The 22,783-nt window shown below is 39.4% G+C and overlaps 1 protein-coding gene across 1 annotated transcript; it reads left to right on the forward strand.

Moving 5' to 3' along the window:
* The first annotated feature begins 1,708 nt into the window (after nucleotides 1–1,708).
* Nucleotides 1,709–2,091, forward strand: LOC118888804 (cytochrome c oxidase subunit NDUFA4-like). Its single transcript, XM_036840268.1, has one exon. It carries the CDS (start codon nucleotides 1,748–1,750, stop codon nucleotides 1,994–1,996), a length of 249 nt encoding a protein of 82 aa, XP_036696163.1. The 5' UTR covers nucleotides 1,709–1,747; the 3' UTR covers nucleotides 1,997–2,091.
* The last annotated feature ends 20,692 nt before the right edge of the window (nucleotides 2,092–22,783 follow it).

The following is a 22,783-nucleotide window of genomic DNA, read 5'->3' on the forward strand; positions in this document are numbered from 1 at the left end:
CCGCACCGCGATGAACAGTGGTCCCCACTTGCCGCAACTAGAGAAAGCCCTCGCACGAACCGAAGACCCAGCACAGCCAAAAATAAATAAATAAATAAATAAAGTAGCTATAAAATTTATAAAAAAAAAAAAAAAAAAAAAAATTCCTCCCCCATAGTGCTCTGCACCCCCCCACAATGTTACAAGGTACAGAGTTGACTTGCTATGCTTGAGACTTCTCCAAGGGCAGATGTTATGTATCCCCAGTGCCCCTCATCAAACCTAATACTTAGTAGATGCTCAAGAAAATGTTTGTTGAACCAAATAAATGTACAATTCATTTAAAAAAATGCTTTGACTACTATTCTGAGTGGGATAGGGAGCCATTTGGAGGGTTTGGAGCACAGGAGAGAGACACGACCAGACTTGCCTTTTCAAAATAGCACTGGCTTCTGTGTGTGGACTAAGGCAGGGAGCAGGAGAAGGGAAAGCAAGGAGGGCAGTTAGGAGGCTATTTCAGTAAGCCAGGCAATGGTTTTTGGTGGTTTGGACACTGGGCAGTGGAGGAGATAAGATGTATTCTGGAATTATTTTGAATGTAGAGCTGCAGGGATATGTTGATGGGTTAGATATAGGATGTGTGGAAGACAGAAGTTAAGAATGACTCAGAAGGTTTTAGGTAAGCTGAGAGTCAGCTGGAGGAACAGATTAAGAGGGGGAATTGGGAGTTTTGTATTATTTTTGTGAACTCTGAAATGCGTATGAAATATCATATAGAGATGTTGGGTAGGTGATTGGATATAACTGAAAGTCAGGAGTGAGGTACAGGCTGGAGATAACAAATTTAGGAGGCATCAGTATATCAAAGTCGTTTAAAGTCAGGAGACAGAGGAGATCACCTAGGAAGTGAAAGTAGGTGGGGAGGTTAGAAGCCTAAGCCCCGAGGCATTTCCAAGGTACAAAGGTCAGGGGAAAGAGGAGGAACTGGCAAAAGATTGAGTAGGAGCAGCCAGTGAGGCGGGAACAGAACCAAGAAAGGATTTCTGGAAGTAAAGAGAAAAGGCATTTCAAGAAGGGAGTCAAATGTTGCTGAGAGGGAGGAATTCCCTGGTGGTGCAGTGGTTAAGAACCTGCCTGCCAATACAGGGGACATGGGTTTGAGCCCTGGTCCGGGAAGATTCCACGTGCCGCAGAGCAACTAAGCTCGTGCACCACAACTACTGAGCCTGCGCCCTAGAGCCCACAAGCCACAACTACTGAGCCTGTGCTCTAGAGCCCGCGAGCCACAACTACTGAAGCCCGCCCGCCTAGAGCCCGTGTTCCTCAACAAGAGAAGCCACTGCAATGAGAAGCCTGCACACCACAACGAAGAGTAGCCCCCACTCGCTGCAATGAAGACCCAACGCAGCCAAAAATAAATAAATAAATTAATTAATTAAAAAGAAAAATGTTGCTGAGAGGGAAGATGAGGAGCACTCATGATATGCACGCACTGGGTGTACAAAGATGAACCAGAATGCCAGGCACATAGTAGGTGTCCATGTACTTTTAATTGTAACAAAATATACATAACATAAAATTTACCACCTTAACCATTTTTGAATGTACAGTTCAGGAGTGTTAAGAATATTCACACTGTTGTGAAACAGATCTCCAGAACTTTTTCATCTTGCAAAACTGAAACTCTACTCGGTGCGGAGACTGTTTAGTCCCGGGCCTTGCAAGTTTATTGTTCTCTCCATCTGGACTCGAGGCTTCCGTCACAACCATGCTCCGCCAAATCATCAGTCAGGCCAAGAAGCATCCTAGCTTGATCCCCCTCTTCATATTTATTGAAGCGGGAGGTACTGGAGCTACACTGTATGTCTTGCGCCTGGCATTGTTCAATCCAGATGTCAGTTGGGACAGAAAGAGTAACCCAGAACCCTGGAACAAACTGGGTCCCAATGATCAGTACAAGTTCTACTCAGTAAATGTAGATTACAGCAAATTGAAGAAAGAAGGTTCAGACTTCTAAATGAAATGTTTCACTATAAAGCTGCTTAGAATGAAGGTCTTCCAGAAGCCATCCGCACAATTTCCCACTTAACCAGGAAACATTTCCCCTCTAAATGCACGAAATCAGGGACTTCCCTGGTGGTCCAGAGGTTAAGACTTTGCACTTCCACTGCAGGGGGCGCCGGTTCGATCCCTGGTCGGGGAACTAAGATCCCACATGCTGCGTGGTGCGGCCAAAAAGTAAAAAATAAATAAATAAATGCACGAAATCATGTTGGTGTATTGTGTTGGGGTTTACACTGATTAATAAATAGTCTGAAACTTGAAAAAAAAAACTGAAACTCTAGACCCATTAAACATCTCCCCATTTCCCCCTCCCCCAGCCCCTGGCAACCACCTTCCTACTTTGTTTCTATGAATTTGACTCCTTTATTTTATTTATTTATTTATTTATTGGCTGTATTGGGTCTTAGTTGAGGCACGTGGGATCTTTCATTGCAGCGCACGGGCTTCTCTCTAGTTATGGCACGTGGGCTCCAGAGCATGTGGGCTCTGTAGTTGCAGCACGTGGGCTCTCTAGTTGTGGTGCACGGGCTTAGTTGCCCCCTGGCATGTGGGATCTTAGTTCCCTGACCAGGGATTGAACCAGTGTCCCCTGCATTGCAAGACCAATTCTTAACCACTGGACCACCAGTGAAGTCCCAATTTGACTCCTTTAGATACCTCATATAAGTGGAATCATACAGTATTTGTTTTCTTATGACTGGCTTATTTCACTTAGCATAACATCCTCAAGGTTCATCCGTGTTGAAGCATGTGTCAGAATTTCCTTCCCTTTAAAGGCTGAATAATATTCTATTGTATGAATATACCACATTTTGCTTATCAATTCATTTATCAATGGACACTTGGATTGCTTCCACCTTTTGGCTATTGGGAATAATGCTGCTATGAACATGGGTGTGCAAAGTCTCTTTGATACTGTGCTTTCAATTAATTTAGATATTTGTCCAGAAGTGGAATTGCTGGATGATATGGTAATCGTTTTTTTAATTTTGGGGGGAACTGCAATATTGTTTTCCATAGCAGCTGCGCCATTTTATATTCCTACCAGTAGTGCACAAAGGTTCTAATTTTCTCCATATCCCAACCAACACTTCTTTTCTTTCTTTTTTTTTATAGTAACCATCCTAATGGGTGTGAGGCCAAGAAAATTGTCATTCTTGACCTGTATAGCAGTTCCTTGGAAACCCTCACTTATAGGGCTTGTCTTTATTTGACCTGATTCAGAGCTCTCTCAGGTCAAATAGCCTTTTAAAAAATAATTGGTGACAACTGTTTAACATCACAGCTGCCCGAGGTGGTGATAACAGCTGGAGCAAACAAGAAGTTGACCAACAATCATGAAAAACTGGGAATAAGATATCCAGAGGGACCTTGAAAAGCTCTGACATATTTCTGGGAATCTGGAAGGCCATATGCGTGTGCAAGTGCAGGGCTGCAAGCATGCCAAGGAAAGAGCTGAGAAGGCCCTAAGCTTTCAACTCTGGGTGATTTTTTTTTATTGGAGTATAGTTGATTTACAGTGTTGTGTTAGTTTCAGGTGTACAGCAGAGTGAATCAGTTATACATATATCCACTCTTTTTTAGATTCTTTTCCCATATAGGCCATTACAGAGTACTGAGTAGAGTTCCCTGTGCTATACAGTAGGTTCTTATCAATTATTTATTTATTTTTAATTAATTTATTTTACTTATTTATTTTTGGCTGCATTGGGTCTTCATTGCTGTGCGTGGGCTTTCTCTAGTTGCGGCGAGTGGGGGCTACTCTGTTGCGGTGCACAGGCTTCTCATTGCGGTGGCTTCGCTTGTTGCAGAGCATGGGCTCTAGGCACGCGGGCTTCAGTAGTTGTGGCTCGTGGGCTCAGTAGTTGTGGCTCACGGGCTTCAGTAGTTGGCGGTGCGCGGGCTCTAGAGCACAGGCTCAGTAGTTGTTGTGCACGGGCTTAGTTGCTCCGTGGCATGTGGGATCTTCCCGGACCAGGGCTCAAACCCATGTCCCCTGCATTGGCAGGCAGATTCTTAACCACTGCACCACCAGGGAAGCCCTACAGTAGGTCCTTATTTGTTATGTATTTTATATATAGTAGTGTGTATATGTTAATCCCAATCTCCTAATTTATCATTTCCCCCCATGTTTTCCCTTTGGTCACCATAAGTTTGATTTCAAGATCTGTGAGTCTGTTTCTGTTTTGTAAATAAGTTCATTTGTATAATTTTTAAATTAGATTCCACATATAAGCGATATTGTATATTTGTCTTTCTCTGTCTGACTTACTTCACTTAGTGTGATAATCTCTAGGTCCATCCATGTTGCTGCAAATGGCATTATTTCCACCTCTGGGTGATCTTGAAGCTCTATGGAGAACTCTGCTAAGGCAGAGTTGTAAACTACCTTGCTGGAGTGTTCAAGCATGCTCCAACACACACAGAGATACCCTAGGCAAAGGTTGAAGACTTATTGGTTCAAAACATTTAAAGAAATCTCTCTCTAACCATTAGCTGACCACTAAGTTAATGAAGCAGAGACTTTGGTGATCACACATATCAAAGAATACAGACTTTACAAAACTAGTTCAGAAAAGTCACTAAACAGACAGCAGCAACAATAAAGCCTGGGGTGGAGAGAATCTGAATTCCAGAGCTGCTGCATTATTTAAAATATCCAGATTTTAAAATTGCAATGAAAATAGAAAGTATGAACCATACACAGGGCAAAAAAAAGCATGAAATAGAAACTGTCCCTAAGGAAGCCCAAACATTGGATGTACTAGACAAAGATTTTAGGGTTTTTTTGAAGTATAGTTGATTTACAATGTTGTGTTAGTTTCTGGTGTACAGTATAAGTGATTAAGAATATACATATTCTCTCTCTCTTTTTTTTTTGGCCGTGCCTCGTGGCATGCAGGATCTTAGTTCCCTGACCAGGTATCAAACCCATCCCCCCTGCAGTGGAAGCACAGAGTCCCAACCACTGGACCACCAGGGAATTCCTGAATATATATATTCTTATATATATATATATCTGCTAATCCCAAACTCCTAATTTATCCCTCCCCCATCCCCTTTCCTCTTTGTTAACCATAAATTTATTTTCTATGTCTGTGAGTCTGTTACTGTTGTGTAAATAAGTTCATTTATATCATATTTTAGATTTCACATATAAGTGATATTGTATGGTATTTGCCTTTCTCTGTCTGACTTCCTTCACTTAGTATGATAATCTCTAGGTCCATCCATGTTGCTGTAAATGGCATTATTTCACTCTTTTTTATGGCTGAGTAATATTCCATTCTATATATATACCACATCTTCTTTATCCATTCATCTGTCGATGGACATTTAACTTGTTTCCATGTCTTGGCTATTGTAAATAGTGCTGCATGAACATTGGGGTGCATGTATCTTTTTTTTCTTTTTTGGCTGCATTGGGTCTTCATTGCTGCATGTGGGCTTTCTCTAGCTGCAGCGAGCGAGGGCTATTCTGAGTTGTGGTGCGCGGACTTCTCATTGCAGTGGCTTCTCTTGTGGCGGAGCACGGGCTCTAGGCGTGTGGGCTTCAGTAGTTATGGCGTGCGGGCTCAGTAGTTGTGGCGTGTGGGCTCATTAGTTGCGGCACGCGGGCTCTAGGGCACGCGGGCTGCAGTAGTTGTGGGATGCGGGCTCAGTAGTTGTGGCTCACAGGCTCTAGAGCGCAGACTAAGTAGTTGTGGCGCATGGGCTTAGTTGCTCCATGGCATGTGAGATCTTCCCAGACCAGGGATCGAACCCATGTCCCCTGCATTAGCAGGCGGACTCTTAACCACTGCGCCACCAGGGAAGTCCTGTATCTTTTTGAATTAGAGTTTTCTCCAGATATATGCCCAGGAGTGGTGTTGCTGAATCATATGGTAACTCTATTTTTAATTTTTAAAGGATCCTCCATACTGTTTTCCATACTGGCTGCACCAATTTACATTCCCACCAACAGTGTTGGAGGGTTCCCTTTTCTCCACACCCTCTCCAGTATATATTATTTGTAGACTTTTTAATGATGGCCATTTTGACTGGTGTGAGGTGATACCTCATTGTAGTTTTGATTTGCATTTCTCTAATAATTAGCAACATTGAGCATCTTTTCATATGCCTATTGGCCATCTGTATGTCTTCTTTGGAGAAATGTCTATTTAGGTCTTCTGCCCATTTTTTGATCAGTTGTTTTTTGGTTTTTTTTTGTTATTGAGTTGTATGAGCTGTTTGTGTATTTTGGAAATTAAGCCTTTGTTGGTTGCATTGAAACTATGCAACTCAGATTGTGACTTGAACCCAGATGGTTGTTTCTGGATGCAAAAAAATAAAGTGATGGTTACAGAAAGTAATGAAAGGTTTGTGGAAAGTGGACTGTGAGAAAAGTGTTTTGTGAACAGTCAGGATTGACTAAGTTTAGAATATATTTAATTGAGTAAATGAATTTTAAAAGTAAGCTGGTGCAAGACTTGAATGTGGCTTTTCTCTCTTTTAAGAGGACATGTTTTCTTTTTTTTTTTTAATAAATTTGCTTATTTATTTATTTATTTTTGGCTGTGTTGGGTCTTCATTGCTGTGTGCGAGCTTTCTCTAGTCGTGGTAAGCAAGGGCTGCTCTTGGATGCGGTGCACGGGCTTCTCATTGTGGTGGCTTCTCTTTGTTGTGGAGCATGGGCTCTAGGGACGCAGGCTTCAGTAGTTGTGGCACATGGGCTCAGTAGTTGTGGCTCGTGGGCTCTAGAGTGCAGGCTCAGTAGTTGGGGTGCATGGGCTTAGTTGCTCCACAGCATGTGGGATCTTCCTGGACCAGGGATCGAACCCGTGTCCCCTGCATTGGCAGGCAGATACCACTGCACCACCAGTGAAGTCCCAAGAGGACAGGTTTTCTTAAAATGTTGAACTGCCTTTGATAACAGATATTAAGTTTCTTTACCTTTTAAGTGATCTGTTCTGTATTTGTCTTTGAAATCTTTTATTGTCACTTTGATTACGGAATAAGTATTGTCTCACAGTGACCTATGATCTTATTTGACCAAGTGTTTTAAAACTTTTTGACAAACTTCCCAAATATCAAATTTTAATTAAAGTTCTTTTGATTTCCAGCTAATTTTGGGATACTGTAGAGGGCCCCTGAAGTATCTCAAAGAGAAATATTTAACTAGGGTTATTTGGTATGTTAAGTTAAATGTAATCATTCGTAATTCTGGTTATTGTAACCAAGTTTCTTTACCAATTACACTGTAATCAGATGTTTAACCATGCCTTTTAAGTCTTTTGTCATTTATAGATAGTTATTTTTGTACTCTGATGCTGTTACAAAACGTGCTTCATCATCAAGGAGATTCATAGAAAGGCTATGGAAGCAGTTACAACAGTTCCACATCAAGATGATAACTATGCGAGGATTCCAGCCCATACTGACTTAAAACAAGGAGCTGTCCTGCCCCTGGGGCCCCTAGATCAGGCATCCAGAGATGTTTTTACTCCCTGACAGGCAGGGTCGACACCCCTACTCAGCCTCGAAGCAGTTACAGAAGATGGACCATTGCCCCTCTGCTTCCCATAAGAATATGGGAGTAAAATCTCTGAGAGGAGAATGAAACAGGAAGGAAGGGGGCAGGGCACAGCCTTTAAAAGAATGATATAGCCCAAGGACACAACATAAACTGATTAGAACCAAATAGATCCAAGATGGCTTCCACTAGACCTTGAGCCTCAGGTTATGCTCATTGTAACACACCCGAAAGCTAAATGACACACCCACAGGTGACATGACAGTTCCAAGGCCGACCATAAAGGTCAAAAAGTGGGCGGTGGCCCTATTTCTGGAAATCCCCACCCCTTCCCCAAAATAGCTGGAATACTCCTCCCACTCATTAGCCTATGAAATTACCCACCCCTATAAAAACTGACAACCCCATACCCTGGTGCTGCGCTCGCCTTCTCAGATGGCCCACACTCTGTGGAGTGTGTTTCTCTCTAAATAAATCCACTTCCTAATTACTTTGTCTCTCACTGAATTCTTTCTGTGATGAGACATCAAGAACCTGAGCTTCATTAAGTCCTGAGACCAGGTGTGTGATCTCAGTTAAAAGACCATAGCTTCAAGTCCCAATCTGGGTTTTGGCTGGGTTCGAGTCCTGGCCCGCGGGTTCAAGTCCCAATCTGAGTTGCATGGTTTCAGCATCATTTGCAAATATTTTCTCCCAGTCCCTAGGTTGTGTTTTTGTTTTGTTTATGGTTTCCTTTGCTGTGTAAAAGTGTATAAGGTTGATTAGGCTTCATTTGTTTATTTTTGCTTTTGTTTCTATTGCCTTGGGAGACTGACCTAAGAAAACATTGCTATGATTTATGTCAGAGAATCTTTTGCCTATGTTCTTCTAGGAGTCTTATGGTGTCATGTATTATATTTAAGCCTTTAAGCCATTTTGAGTTCATTTTTGTGTATCGTGTGAGGGAGTGTTCTGACTTCATTGATTTACATGCAGCTTAGACAAAGATTTTAAATCACTAGCATAAATATGCTCAAAGAACTAAAGGAAACCATATCTAAAGAACTAAAGGGAAGTATAATAACAGTGTCTCACCAAATAGAGAATATCAACAAAAAGATAGAAATTTAAAAAAAACAAATTCAGGAGTTAAAATAGTTGAATATGATAAAATTAAATAAAAAATAAAAAAATAATAGAATATGAAAATAATGTAAAGAAAATAAATATGAAATAACTGAAATGAAAATTCACTAGAGGGGCTCAACAGCAGTTCCCCATATCCTTTGTCCCACAGGATGATACTGAAACAAAAGGGTCCAGATGGCTGCAACACAAGTGGTGGAACACCCTGTTGCTGAGGCGCTGATTTCATGCTGCAGGTAAGCATTTTTATACCCTGCAGCTGTACCCTAAGGGTGAGACAGAAAGCCTCGTATCTCATCAGAATTTGGGAGATGATAAGAATCTCTCATGACAGCTTCCCATGAAGATAAAAAAGTGAGTGGGAAATGGCCTTGTAGCAGTTCTTCACAAGCTTCCCATGCTCTCATGTTCTGGGAGGATCACAAGGCTTCTGCCAAGACCTAGATAGATCAGCTGTGGTTAAGCATTACCTACAGGAACTATGAGGATCTATGCAAGGTCAAGGCACCAGCATGAAGCAGTTTCCCTATATTACCAAGATAGACCATTTTCTGGGCCATAAAATTAATCGCAATAAATGCAAAAGGATTCAGGTTATACAAATTGTTTTCTCTGGCCACAATGGAACTGAATTAGAAATTAATAACAGGAAGATCTCTGGAAAATCTCCAAATATTTGGAAACTAAGTAACACACTTCAAAATAATTCATGGATCAAAGAAGTCAGAATGGAAATTAGAAAACATTTTGAACTGAATGAAAATGAAAACTCAACATATTAGTATTTGTCAATGCCACTAAAGCAGTATTCGGGGGTGAATTTATTGCATTAAATGCCTGCCTATATTAGAAAAGAAGAAAGAACTAAATAAGAAAGGTCTAAAATCTATTATCTCAGCTTCCACCATAAGAAACTAGAAAAAGAAGAGCAGGGCTTCCCTGGTGGTGCAGTGGTTGAGAATCTGCCTGCCAATGCAGGGGACACGGGTTCGAGCCCTGGTCTGGGAAGATCCCACATGCCGCGGAGCAACTAGGCCCGTGAGCCACAAGTACTGAGCCTGTGCGTCTGGAGCCTGTGCTCCGCAACAAGAGAGGCTGCGACAGTGAGAGGCCCGCGCACCGCGATGAAGAGTGGCCCCCACTCGCCACAACTAGAGAAAGCCCACGCACAGAAACGAAGACCCAACACAGCCAAAAATAAATAAATAAAGTGTAAAATTAAAAAAAAAAGAAAAAGAAAAAGAAAAGCAAAGTAAACCTAAGGTAAGCAGAAGAAAGGAAATAATAAAGATCAAAGTGGAAATCAATGAAAATAGAAAACAGAAAAACTATGGGGAAAATCAGTGAAACCAAAAGCTGGTTGACTGAGATCAACAAAACTGATAAACATGAAGACTTACAGGAAAAAAAAAAAAGGGAGAAGACACAACTTACCAATATCAGGAATGGGAGGTGACATCACTACAGATTCTACAGATACTAAAAAGGTTAAAGGAATATTATAAACAACTTTATGCCAATAAATTCCACAACTTCATTGAAATGTACAAATTCCTTGAAAGACACAAATTACCAGAGCTCACTCAAGAAGACACAGATAGTTGCCAGGGGTTGGGGAGAGGAAAGAATGGGGAGTAATTGTTTAATGGGTACAGAATTTCAATTTTGCAAGATGAAAAGGTCTGGAGATGGATGGTGGTGATGGTTGTACAACAGTGTGAATGTACTTAATGCCACTTAACTGTACACTTTAAAATGGTTAAGTTGGTAAACTTTATGTTATATGTATTTACCACAATTTTTAAAAAAAATAGAAAACTGAATAGCCTTATATATATTAAATAAATAAATAAACTTTATACTTAAAACCCTTCCTGGAACTTCCCTGGTGGCACAGTGGTTAAGAATCTGCCTGCCAATGCAGGGGACATGGGTTCGAGCCCTGGCCCGGGAAGATCCCACATGCCGTGGAGTAACTAAGCCCGTGTGCTACAACTACTGAGCCTGCACTCTAGAGTCCCCGAGCCACAACTACTGAAGCCTGCGTGCCTAGAGCCTGTGCTCCGCAACAAGAGAAGCCACCGCGATGAGAAGTCCGTGCACCGCAATGAAGAGTAGCTCCTGCTCGCCGCAACTAGAGAAAGCCTGTGTGCAGCAATGAAGACCCAACACAGCCAAAAAATAAATAAATTTATAAAAAACAAAACAAAACAAAACAAAAAAACAAAAACCCTTCCTACAAAGAAGACTTCAGGCCCAGATGGTATCACTGTCGAATTCTTTTTTTTTAATTTAAAAAATTTTTTCACTGATGAATTCTATCATGCATTTAAGCAAGAAATAATATTAACTCTACATAAATTCTTGCAAAAATTTGAATATTTCCCAGCCCATTCTATGGGACCGGCATTACTCTGATACCAAAATCAGATAGACATTACAAAAAAAGAAAACTAATATCCCTTATGAATACAGGTACAAAAATTCTAAACATAATTTTAACAAATTGATTCCAACAATATATTATAAGGATAATACATCATGACCATGTGGAGTTTATCCCTGGAATGCAGGGTTGCTTTAACATTCAAAAAATCAATCAATGTAACTTCTCATACTAACAAACAACAAAAGAAAAAAAAAACGTGATCATCTCAATGGATGCAGAAAAAGAAGTTGATAAAATTAAACATGATTTCCTCATAAAACTCTCAGGAAAGTAGGAATAGAAAATAACTTCCTCAACCTCATAAAGAGCATCTGTGTAACAGGTATATTAAAAACACTCATTGCCACTAATTATCAGGGAAATGCAAATCAGTACCACAATGAAATATCACCTCACACCTGTCAGGATGACTATTATCAAAAAACTAAGAGACAACATGTGTTGGTGAGGATGTGGAGACATTGGAACCCTTGCACACTGTTGGTAGGAATGCAAAATGGTGCAGCCACTGCAGAAAACATAATGGATTTTCCTCAAAAAATTAAAAATGGGGGGGGGAATTCCGTGGTGGTCCAGTGGTTAAGACTTCATGCTTCCACTGCAGGGGGCACAGGTTCGATCCCTGGTTGGGGAACTAAGATCCCCACATGCATGCAGTGGCAGCCAAAAAAAATTAAAAAAATAAAAAATAGAACTACCATATGATCCAGCAATTCCACTCCTGGGTATATATCCAAAGGAATTGAAATCAGGATTTCTTAGAGATATCAGCACTCCCATGTTCATTGCTGCACTATTCACAATAGCCAAGGTATGGAAACAACCTAAATGTCCATTGAAAGAAGAATAAACAAAGAAAATGTAGTATGTACATACAATAGAATACTATTTAGCCCTAAAGAGGAAGGAATTACTGAAATATGCAACAACATGAATGGACTTCGAGGACATTTTGCTAAGTGAAATAAGCCAGACACCTTATATGAGGTATCTAAAATAGTCAAATTCATAAAATCAAAGACTAGAATGGTGGTCAACAGGGGCTGATTTAGAAGGGGAAATGGGGAGTTATTAATCAACAGGAATAAAGTTTCAGTTAGGTAAGATTAATAAGCTCTAGAGATTTGCTATACAATATTATACCTATAGTGAACAATAATGTATTATATACTTAAAATTTGTTAAGAGCATAGATCTCATGTTTAGTGTTCTCATCACAATAAGATTAAAAAATAAAAGCTCCTTGGAAGAAAAAAAAAAGATACGTGGATTGGCTAAACTATTTTGGAAGCCTTCTGCATTTTTCCTTAATAGGCATGAGAGTCTAGTTGTGACCATGGCCTCTGTCCTTAGAGACATTGTCCAAGGTTTGACCCTGAAACAGATCCACTTCTGCCGTTTTCCTGTGAAAGCAGTTTGTAACTGGTGCTTACATCATAAGCCCCTGGGGGGTTCATTATAACAGAGTGCTGGTTCCTATCCCCAGAATGTCAAATTCATTAGGTCCAGGAAGAGTCTGAGAATTTGCATTTCTACCCTGTTTTCAGGTGATGCTGCTGCTGCTGGTCTGGGATCCACACTTTGAGAATCACTGGTTGCCTGATACCACGAAGTAACAGAACTCTGCCCCTGGAGTATTGTCCTAACTTCCTCAAGGGAACCCTTGATTCAAGGTATGCCCAGAGTCCCTAGAAGGACAGGAAGCTGGGATTTTGCGGTGTTTATAAACAGGTTTATGGTTAGCATGTATTGAGCCTGCTTGGTAATAAATGTTTGTTTAATAAATGACAAGTATGTTGGAGAGAGAGAGAAAAAAAAAACCCTGCAGCTAACGTTGTACTTAATGGTGAAAGACTGAATGCTTTCCCTCTAAAACCAAGAAGACGGATACCTACTCTCACTACTGCTATTTTATATTGTACTGAATATTCTGGTCAGTGCATAAAAGGCAAGAAGAAATAAAAGACAATCTGAATTGGAAAGAAATAAACCTGTCTTTATTTGCAGAAACATGATTATCTAGTAGAAAACCCAATGGAATCTATAAAAAAGTGAATAAAATTAATGATAGTTTAGCAAGGTTGCAGGATACAAGATCAATGTACAAGAATCAATTGTATTTCTATACATTAGCAATGAACGATTGGAATTTTTATTTAAAAATAATATGTACATTCAAAGAAAGATAGACAAGATGAAAAGGCAGAGGGCTATGTACTAGATGAAGGAACACGATAAAACCCCAGAAAAACAACTAAATGAAGTGGAGATAGGCAACCTTCCAGAAAAAGAATTCATAATAATGATAGTGAAGATGATCCAGGACCTTGGAAAAAGAATGGAGGCAAAGATCGAGAAAAGGCAAGAAATGTTTAACCAAGACCTAGAAGAATTAAAGAACAAACAAACAGAGATGAACAGTACAATAACTGAAATGAAAACTACACTAGAAGAAATCAATAGCAGAATAACTGAGGCAGAAGAACAGATAAGTGACCTGGAAGACAATGGTGCAATTCACTGCTGTGGAACAGAATAAAGAAAAAAGAATGAAAAGAAATGAAGACAGCCTAAGAGACCTCTGGGACAACATTAAACGCAACAACATTCACATTATAGGGGTCCCAGAAGGAGAAGAAAGAGAAAGGACCAGAGAAAATATTTGAAGAGATTATAGTCAAAAACTTCCCTAACATGGGAAAGGAAATAGCCACCCAAGTCCAGGAAGCACAGCGAGTCCCACACAGGATAAACCCAAGGAAAAACACGCTGAGACACATAGTAATCAAATTGGCAAAAATTAAAGACAAAGAAAAATTACTGAAAGCAGCAAGGGAAAAACAACAAATAACATACAAGGGAACTCCCATAAGGTTAACAGCTGATTTCTCAGCAGAATCTCTACAAGACAGAAGGGAGTGGCATGGTATACTTAAAGTGATGAAAGGGAAGAACCTACAACCAAGATTACTCTACCCAGCATGGATCTCATTCAGATTTGATGGAGAAATCAAAAGCTTTACAGACAAGCAAAAGCTAAGACAATTCAGTACCACCAAACCAGCCCTACAACAAATGCTAAAGGAACTTCTCTAAGTGGGAAACACAAGACAAGAAAAGAACCTACAAAAAGAAACCCAGAACAATTAAGAAAATGGTCATAGGAACATACATATCGATAATTACCTTAAACGTGAATGGATTAAATGCTCCAACCAAAAGACACAGGCTTGCTGTATGGATACAAAAACAAGACCCATCTATATGCTGTCTACAAGAGGCCCACTTCAGACCTAGGGACACATACAGACTGAAAGTGAGGGGATGGAAAAAGATATTCCATGCAAATGGAAATCTAAAGAAAGCTGGAGTAGCAATACTCATATCAGATAAAATAGACTTTAAAATAAAGAATGTTACAAGAGACAAGGAAGGACTACATAATGATCAGGGGATCAATCCAAGAAGAAGATATAAAAATTATAAATATATATGCACCCAACATAGGAGCACCTCAATACATAAGGCAACTGCTAACAGCTATAAAAGAGGAAATCGACAGTAACACAATAATAGTGGGGGATTTTAACACCTCACTTACACCAATGGACAGATCATCCAAAATGAAAATAAAGAAGGAAACAGAAGCTTTAAATGACACAATAGATCAGATAGATTTAATTGATATTTATAGGACATTCCATCCAAAAAAGCAGATTACACTTTCTTCTCAAGTGCGCACGGAACATTCTCCAGGATAGATCACATCTTGGGTCACAAATCAAGCCACAGTAAATTTAAGAAAGTTGAAATCATATCAAGCATCTTTTCTGACCACAATGCTATGAGATTAGAAATGAATTACACGGAAAAAAATGTAAGAAACAAAAACACATGGAGGCTAAACAATACGTTACTAAATAACCAAGAGATCACTGAAGAAATCAAACAGGAAATAAAAAAATACCTAGAGACAAATGACAATGAAAACACGACAATCCAAAACCAATGGGATGCAGCAAAAGCAGTTCTAAGAGGGAAGTTTACAGCTATACAAGCCTACCTCAAGAAAAAAGAAAAATCTCAAATAAACAATCTAATCTTACACCTAAAGGAACTGGAGAAAGAAGAACAAACAAAACCCAAAGTTAGCAGAAGGAAAGAAATCATAAAGATCAGAGCAGAAATAAATGAAATAGAACCAAAGAAAACAATAGCAAAGATCAATAAAACTAAAAGCTGGTTCTTTGAGAAGATAAACAAAATTGATAAACCATTAGCCAGACTCATCAAGAAAAAGAGGGAGAGGACTCAAATCAATAAAATCAGAAATGAAAAAGGAGAAGTTACAACAGACACCGCAGAAATACAAAGCATCCTAAGAGACTACTACAAGCAACTCTATGCCAATAAAATCGACTACCTGGAAGAAATGGACAAATTCTTAGAAAGGTATAACCTTCCAAGGCTAAACCAGAAAGAAATATAAAATACCAACAGACCAATCACAAGTAATGAAATTGAAACTGTGTTTAAAAATCTTCCAACAAACAAAAGTCCAGGATGAGATGGCTTCACATGTGAATTCTATCAAACATTTAGAGAAGAGCTAAGACCCATCCTTCTCAAACTCTTCCAAAAAATTGTGGAGGAAGGAACACTCCCAAACTCATTCTATGAGGCCACCATCACCCTGATACCAAAACCAGACAAAGATACTACAAAAAAAGAAAATTACAGACCAATATCACTGATGAATATAGATGCAAAAATTCTCAACAAAATACTAGCAAACAGAATCCAACACCACATTAAAAGGATCATACACCATGATCAAGTGGGATTTATCCCAGGGATGCAAGGATTCTTCAATATACGCAAATCAATCAATGTGATACACCATATTAACAAATTGAAGAATAAAAACCATATGATCATCTCAGTAGATGCAGAAAAAGCCTTTTGACAAAATTCAACACCCATTTATGATAAAAACTCTCCAGAAAGTGGGCATAGAGGGAACCTACCTCAACATAATAAAGGCCATATACGACAAACCCACAGCAAACATCATTCTCAATGGTGAAAAACTGAAAGCATTTCCTCTAAGATCAGGAACAAGACAATGATGTCCACCCTCACCACTATTATTCAAAATAGTTTTGGAAGTCCTAGCCACGGCAATCAGAGAAGAAGAAGAAATAAAAGGAATACAAACAACACATACAAAAGACCTGTATGCAGAAAACTATAAGACACTGATGAAAGAAATTAAAGATTATACCAACAGATGGAGAGATATACCATGTTCTTGGATTGGAAGAATCAGTACTGTGAAAATGACTATACTACCTAAAGCAATCTACAGATTCAATGCAATTCCTATCAAACTACCAATGGCATTTTTTACAGAACTAGAACAAAAAATCTTAAAATTTGTATGGAGACACAAAAGACCCCGAACAGCCAAAGCAGTCTTGAGCGAAAAAAAACGGAGCTGGAGGAATCAGACTCCCTGACTTCAGACTATACTACAAAGCTACAGTAATCAAGACAATATGGTACTGGCGCAAAAACAGAAACATAGATCAATGGAACAAGATAGAAAACTCAGAGATAAACCCATGCACCTATGGTCAAGTAATCTATGACAAAGGAGGCAAGGATATACAATGGAGAAAAGACAGTCTCTTCAGTAAGTGGTGGTGGGAAAACTGGACAGCAACATGTAAAAGAATGAAATTAGAACACTCCCTAACACCATACACAAAAATAAACTCAAAATGGATTCAAGACCTAAATGTAAGACCGGACACTATAAAATTCTTAGTGGAAAACATAGGAAGAACACTCTTTGACATAAATCACAGCAAGATCTTTTTTGATCCAGCTCCTAGAGTAAAGGAAATAAAAACAAGAATAAACAAATGGGACCTAATGAAACTTCAAAGCTTTTGCACAGCAAAGGAAACCATAAACAAGATGAAAAGACAAGGGAGGGTGGGAGGGAGGGAGATGCAAGAGGGAAGAGATATGGGAACATATGTATATGTATAACTGATTCACTTTGTTATAAAGCAGAAACTAACACACCATTGTAAAGCAATTATACTCCAATAAAGATGTTTAAAAAAAAAAAGATGAAAAGACAACCCTCAGAATGGGAGAAAATATTTGCAAACGAATCAGTGGACAAAGGATTAATCTCCAAAATGTATAAACAGCTCATGCAGCTCAATATTAAAGAAACAAACAACCCAATCCAAAAATGGGCAGAAGACCTAAATAGACATTTCTCTAAAGAAGACATACAGATGGCCAAGAAGCAAATGAAAAGCTGCTCAACATCACTAATTATTAGAGAAATGCAAATCAAAACTATAATGAGGTATCACCTCACACCAGTTAGAATGGGCATCATCAGAAAATCTACAAACAACAAATGCTGGAGAGGGTGTGGAGAAAAGGGAACCCTCTTGCACTGTTGGTGGGAATGTAAATTGATACAGTCACTATGGAGAACAGTATGGAGGTTCCTTAAAAACTGAAAATAGAATTACCATATGATCCAGCAATCCCACTACTGTGCATATACCCAGAGAAAACCATAATTCAAAAAGACACATGCGCCCCAATGTTCATTGCAGCACTATTTACAATAGCCAGGTCATGGAAGCAACCTGGATGCCCATCGACAGACGAATGGATAAAGAAGAAGTGGTACATATATACAATGGAATATTACTCAGCCATAAAAAGGAACGAAACTGAGTCATTTGTTGAGGCGTGGATGGATCTAGAGACTGTCATACAGAGTGAAGTAAGTCAGAAAGAGAAAAACAAATATCGTCTATTAACACATGTATGTGGAACCTAGAAAAATGGTACAGATGAACCGGTTTGCAGGGCAGAAGTTGAGACACAGATGTAGAGAACAAACGTATGGACACCAAGGGGGGAAAGCAGTGGGGGGGTGGTAGTGGTGGTGGTGTGCTGAATTGGGCGACTGAGATTGACATGTATACAGTCATGTGTATAAAATTGATGACTAATAAGGACCTGCTGTATAAAAAAATAAAATAAAATTCAAAAATTAAAAAAAAATATGTACAATAATATCAAGAAATATGAAATACTTAGGGATAAATCTGACAAAAGATTTATCCTTTTTTTCTTCAGTACAAAACTTATACACCAAAGACTACAAGAACTGCTGAGACAAATTAAGGAAGACCTGTATAAATGGACCTTGTTCATGGGTTGGAAGGCTAAATATTATTAACATGTTAGTTCTTCCCAAATTGATCTATAGATTTGATCCAATCCCAGTAGGCTCTTTTGTAGTAGAAATTGACAAAAAAATTCTAAAATTCATATGGAAATGTAAAAGACCTAGAATAGCCAAAGCAACTCAGCAAAAGCATAACAAAGTTGCAGGGCTGATCCTACCTGATTTCAAGAATCATTATAGGACTTCCCTGGTGGTGCAGTGGTTAAGAATCCACCTGCCAATGCAGGAGACACAGGTTCAAGCCCTGCCAGGAAGATCCCACATGCCACAGAGCAACTAAGCCCGTGCACTACAACTATTGAGCGTGCGCTCTAGAGCCCACGAGCCACAACTACTGAGCCCCCACGCCTAGAGCCCATGCTTCGCAACAAGGGAAGCCACCACGATGAGAAGCCCGCGCACCGCAATGAAGAGTAGCCCCTGCTCTCCGCAACTAGAGATAGCCGGCGCGCAGCAACAAAGACCCAATGCAGCCAAAAATAAATTAATTAATTTTAAAAAAAGAATCATTATAAAGCTATAGTTATCGATACAGCATGATACTGGCATACAGATAGACAAATATGTCAATAGAACAAAACAGAGTCCAGAAATCAATCCAAAAATATGTGGACAACAGATCTTTTTCTTTTCTTTGTGGTGGATAACTAAGTTTTGAAAAAGCGGAAAGCAATGCAGTGGAGGAAGGGTAGTCTCTTCAACAAATGGTGCTGTAACAGTTGGATATCCATACCCAAAAGAATGAGCCTGGATCCATACCTCCCACCACACACAAAAATTAATTCAAAATAGATTAAAGACCTAAACATATAATCTAAAACTATAAAACTTCTAGAAAACCTTTGTGATCTTGGATTAGGCGAATATTTCTTAGATATGACATCAAAAGGACAATCCAGAAAGAACAAATTCATAAATTTGACTTCATCAAAATTGAACATTTCTGCTTTTCAAAAGACATTAAGAGAATGAAAAGACAAGCCACAGACTGGGAGAAAATACTTGCAAAGCACGTATCTGATAAAGTATCTGTATCTAGAATATATAAGAACTGCTTTTTTTTTTTAAGATTTTTAGAAATTTCATGTAATGTCTAAAACATTTATATTAACATATTTCCATACATATTTCCATACAAATACAAATATAAGATTTTTAGAAATTTCATGTAATGTCTGAAACATTTATATTAACATATTTCCATACAAATAACCCAATGAAAGTTTAGTATTAGTTGTTTTGTTTGTTTTTTTATACTGCAGGTTCTTATTAGGCATCAATTTTATACACATCAGTGTATACATGTCAATCCCAATCGCCCAATTCAGCACACCACCATCCCCACCCCACCGCAGTTTTCCCCCCTTGGTGTCCATATGTCCATTCTCTACATCTGTGTCTCAACTTCTGCCCTGCAAACTGGCTCATCTGTACCATTTTTCTAGGTTCCACATACATGCATTAATATACGATATTTGTTTTTCTCTTTCTGACTTACTTCACTCTGTATGACAGTCTCTAATCCATTTTGAGTTTATTTTTGTGTATGGTGTTAGGGAGTATTCTAATTTCATTCTTTTACATGTAGCTGTCCAGTTTTCCCAGCACCACTTATTGAAGAGACTGTCTTTTCTCCATTGTATATCTTTGCCTCCTTTGTCATAGATTAGTTGACCATAGGTACGTGGGTTTATCTCTGGGCTTTCTATCTTGTTCCATTGATCTATGTTTCTGTTTTTGTGCCAGTACCATATTGTCTTGATTACTGTAGCTTTGTAGTATAGTCTGAAGTCAGGGAGTCTGATTCCTCCAGCTCCGTTTTTTTCCCTCAAGACTGCTTTGGCTATTCGGGGTCTTTTGTGTCTCCATACAAATTTTAAGATGATTTGTTCTAGCTCCGTAAAAAATGCCATTGGTAATTTGATAGGGATTGCATTGAATCTGTAGATTGCTTTGGGTAGTATACTCATTTTCACAATGTTGATTCTTCCAATCCAAGAACATGGTATATCTCTCCATCTGTTGGTATCATCTTTAATTTCTTTCATCAGGGTCTTATAGTTTTCTGCATACAGGTCTTTTGTCTCCCTAGGTAGGTTTATTCCTAGGTATTTTATTCTTTTTGTTGCAATGGTAAATGGGAGTGTTTCCATAATTTCTCTTTCAGATTTTTCATCATTAGTGTATAGGAATGCAAGAGATTTCTGTGCATTAATTTTGTATCCTGCAACTTTACCATATTCATTAATTAGCTCTAGCAGTTTTCTGGTGGCAGTTTTAGGATTCTCTATGTATAGTATCATGTCATCTGCAAACAGTGACAGTTTTACTTCTTTTCCAATTTGTATTCCTTTTATTTCTTTTTCTTCTCTGATTGCCGTGGCTAGGACTTCCAGAACTATGTTGAATAATAGTGGTGAGAGTGGACATCCTTGTCTCGTTCCTGATCTTAGAGGAAATGCTTTCAGTTTTTCACCACTGAGAATGATGTTTGCTGTGGGTTTGTCATATATGGCCTTTATTATGTTGAGGTAGGTTCCCTCTATGCCCACTTTCTGGAGAGTTTTTATCAGAAATGGGTGTTGAATTTTGTCAAAAGCTTTTTCTGGAGCACAAGCTCCAGATGCGCAGGCTCAGTTAATTGTGGCTCACGGGCCCAGCTGCTCCGCGGCATGTGGGATCTTCCCAAACCAGGGCTCGAACCCGTGTCCTCTGCATTGGCAGGCAGATTCTCAACCACTCCGCCACCAGGGAAGCCCAAAAGCGCTTTTTTTAAAAAGAATCAGCTTTATTTTTTTAGAGCAGTTTTAGATTCATAGCAAAACTGAGTAGAAAATACACCCCTGCCCCTACCTCCATGCACATCTTCCCCCACTATTGACATCTCGCACCACGGTGGTACATTTTTTACAATCAATGAACCTACATTTATTGACAATAGTACATCATTGTCACCAAAAGTCCCTAGTTTACATTAGGGTTCACGCTTTGTGTTGCACATTCTGTGGGTTTTCACAAATGTATGACACGTGTCGACCATTAGAGTAGCATACAAAGTAGTTTCATTGCTGTAAAATCCTCTGTGCTCTGCCTATTCATCCCTCCCTTACTCTCTAACTCCTGGCAACCACTTTTTACTGTCTCCATAGTATTGACCTTTCCAGAATGAATGTCATATTGTTGGAAACATTCAGTATGTAGCATTTTCATATTGATTTCTTTCACTTAGTAATATGCATTTAAGTTTCCTTTCATGGCTATATAGCTCATTTCTTTTTAGCACTGAATAATATTCTATTGTCTGGATGTACCACAGTTTATTTATCCATTCACCTACTGAAGGACAATTGTGGTTGCTTCCAAGTTTTGGCACTTATGAAAAAAGCTGCTATAAATATCCATGTGCACGTTTTTGTGTGGATATGTTTTCAGCTCCTTTGGGTAAATATCAAGGAGCGTGATTGCTGGATCATATGGTAAGAGTATGTTTAGTTTTTTAAGAAATGGCCAGATGGTCTTCCAGAGTGGCTGTACCATTTTGCATTCCTACCAGCAATGAATGAAAGTTCCTGTTGTTCCACATCCTCACCAGTATTTGGTATTGTCAGTGTGTTGGATTTTTGCCATTCTCATAGGTGTGTAGTGGTAGCTCGTTGTTTTATTTTTTTTTCATTGTTGTTTTTAATTTGCAATTCCCCAAGGACTTAAAGCACTTTTGAAGACAAGGATGAGATGAGGTTATAAGGAAAATCAGTACTACCAAAAGATTAGTGAGCAGAGTTGTGGCATTTAGTCCTCTTCTGAGGTGCTGTGGGGGAACAGGATATATTTAGTGCCTCTCCTCTTTAGCTGGTGGTGTCTGTTTTTAGACAATAACTCTTCCAGAGAAGTGGTTAAAGATCGGGGGTGGGGTGGGGTGGGGTGTGGAAGTCAGGTGCTGAGGGTGCCTCCGAGGCCTGGGAAGGAAGTTGCTTCCCAAGTTTGAGGCAATGCCTCAAAGTACCCCACTGGCACTGACAGAGAAGTAAGCCTTCCAGGAAGTTCCAGTAGCCCCACTGGGCAGCCAGTGGGAGAGTCATTTCCCGACAGTGGAAGTCAGCCAGACTGACCAAAGCACTTGAGGGGCAGCTGTATTTAATGTGGCTGTGGGGGTGGGGGTGGCATCAGCAGGCAGTCTCTGGCAGTGGCTGCATGAAGACTTATGACTGTCACCTCAGTCAGAACATTGCATGTGGCCCTCAAAGCACCATAGTACCTCTCGGACCTGACCTACTACGTCCTCTCTCCCTCATTTACTCCCCTGCAGCCACACTGGCTTCACTATTCCTCAAACACACCAGCATTGGTGCCACCACAGGGCCTT

The sequence above is a fragment of the Balaenoptera musculus genome, chromosome X (assembly GCF_009873245.2).
Source record: "Balaenoptera musculus isolate JJ_BM4_2016_0621 chromosome X, mBalMus1.pri.v3, whole genome shotgun sequence".
Lineage (NCBI taxonomy): Eukaryota > Metazoa > Chordata > Mammalia > Artiodactyla > Balaenopteridae > Balaenoptera > Balaenoptera musculus.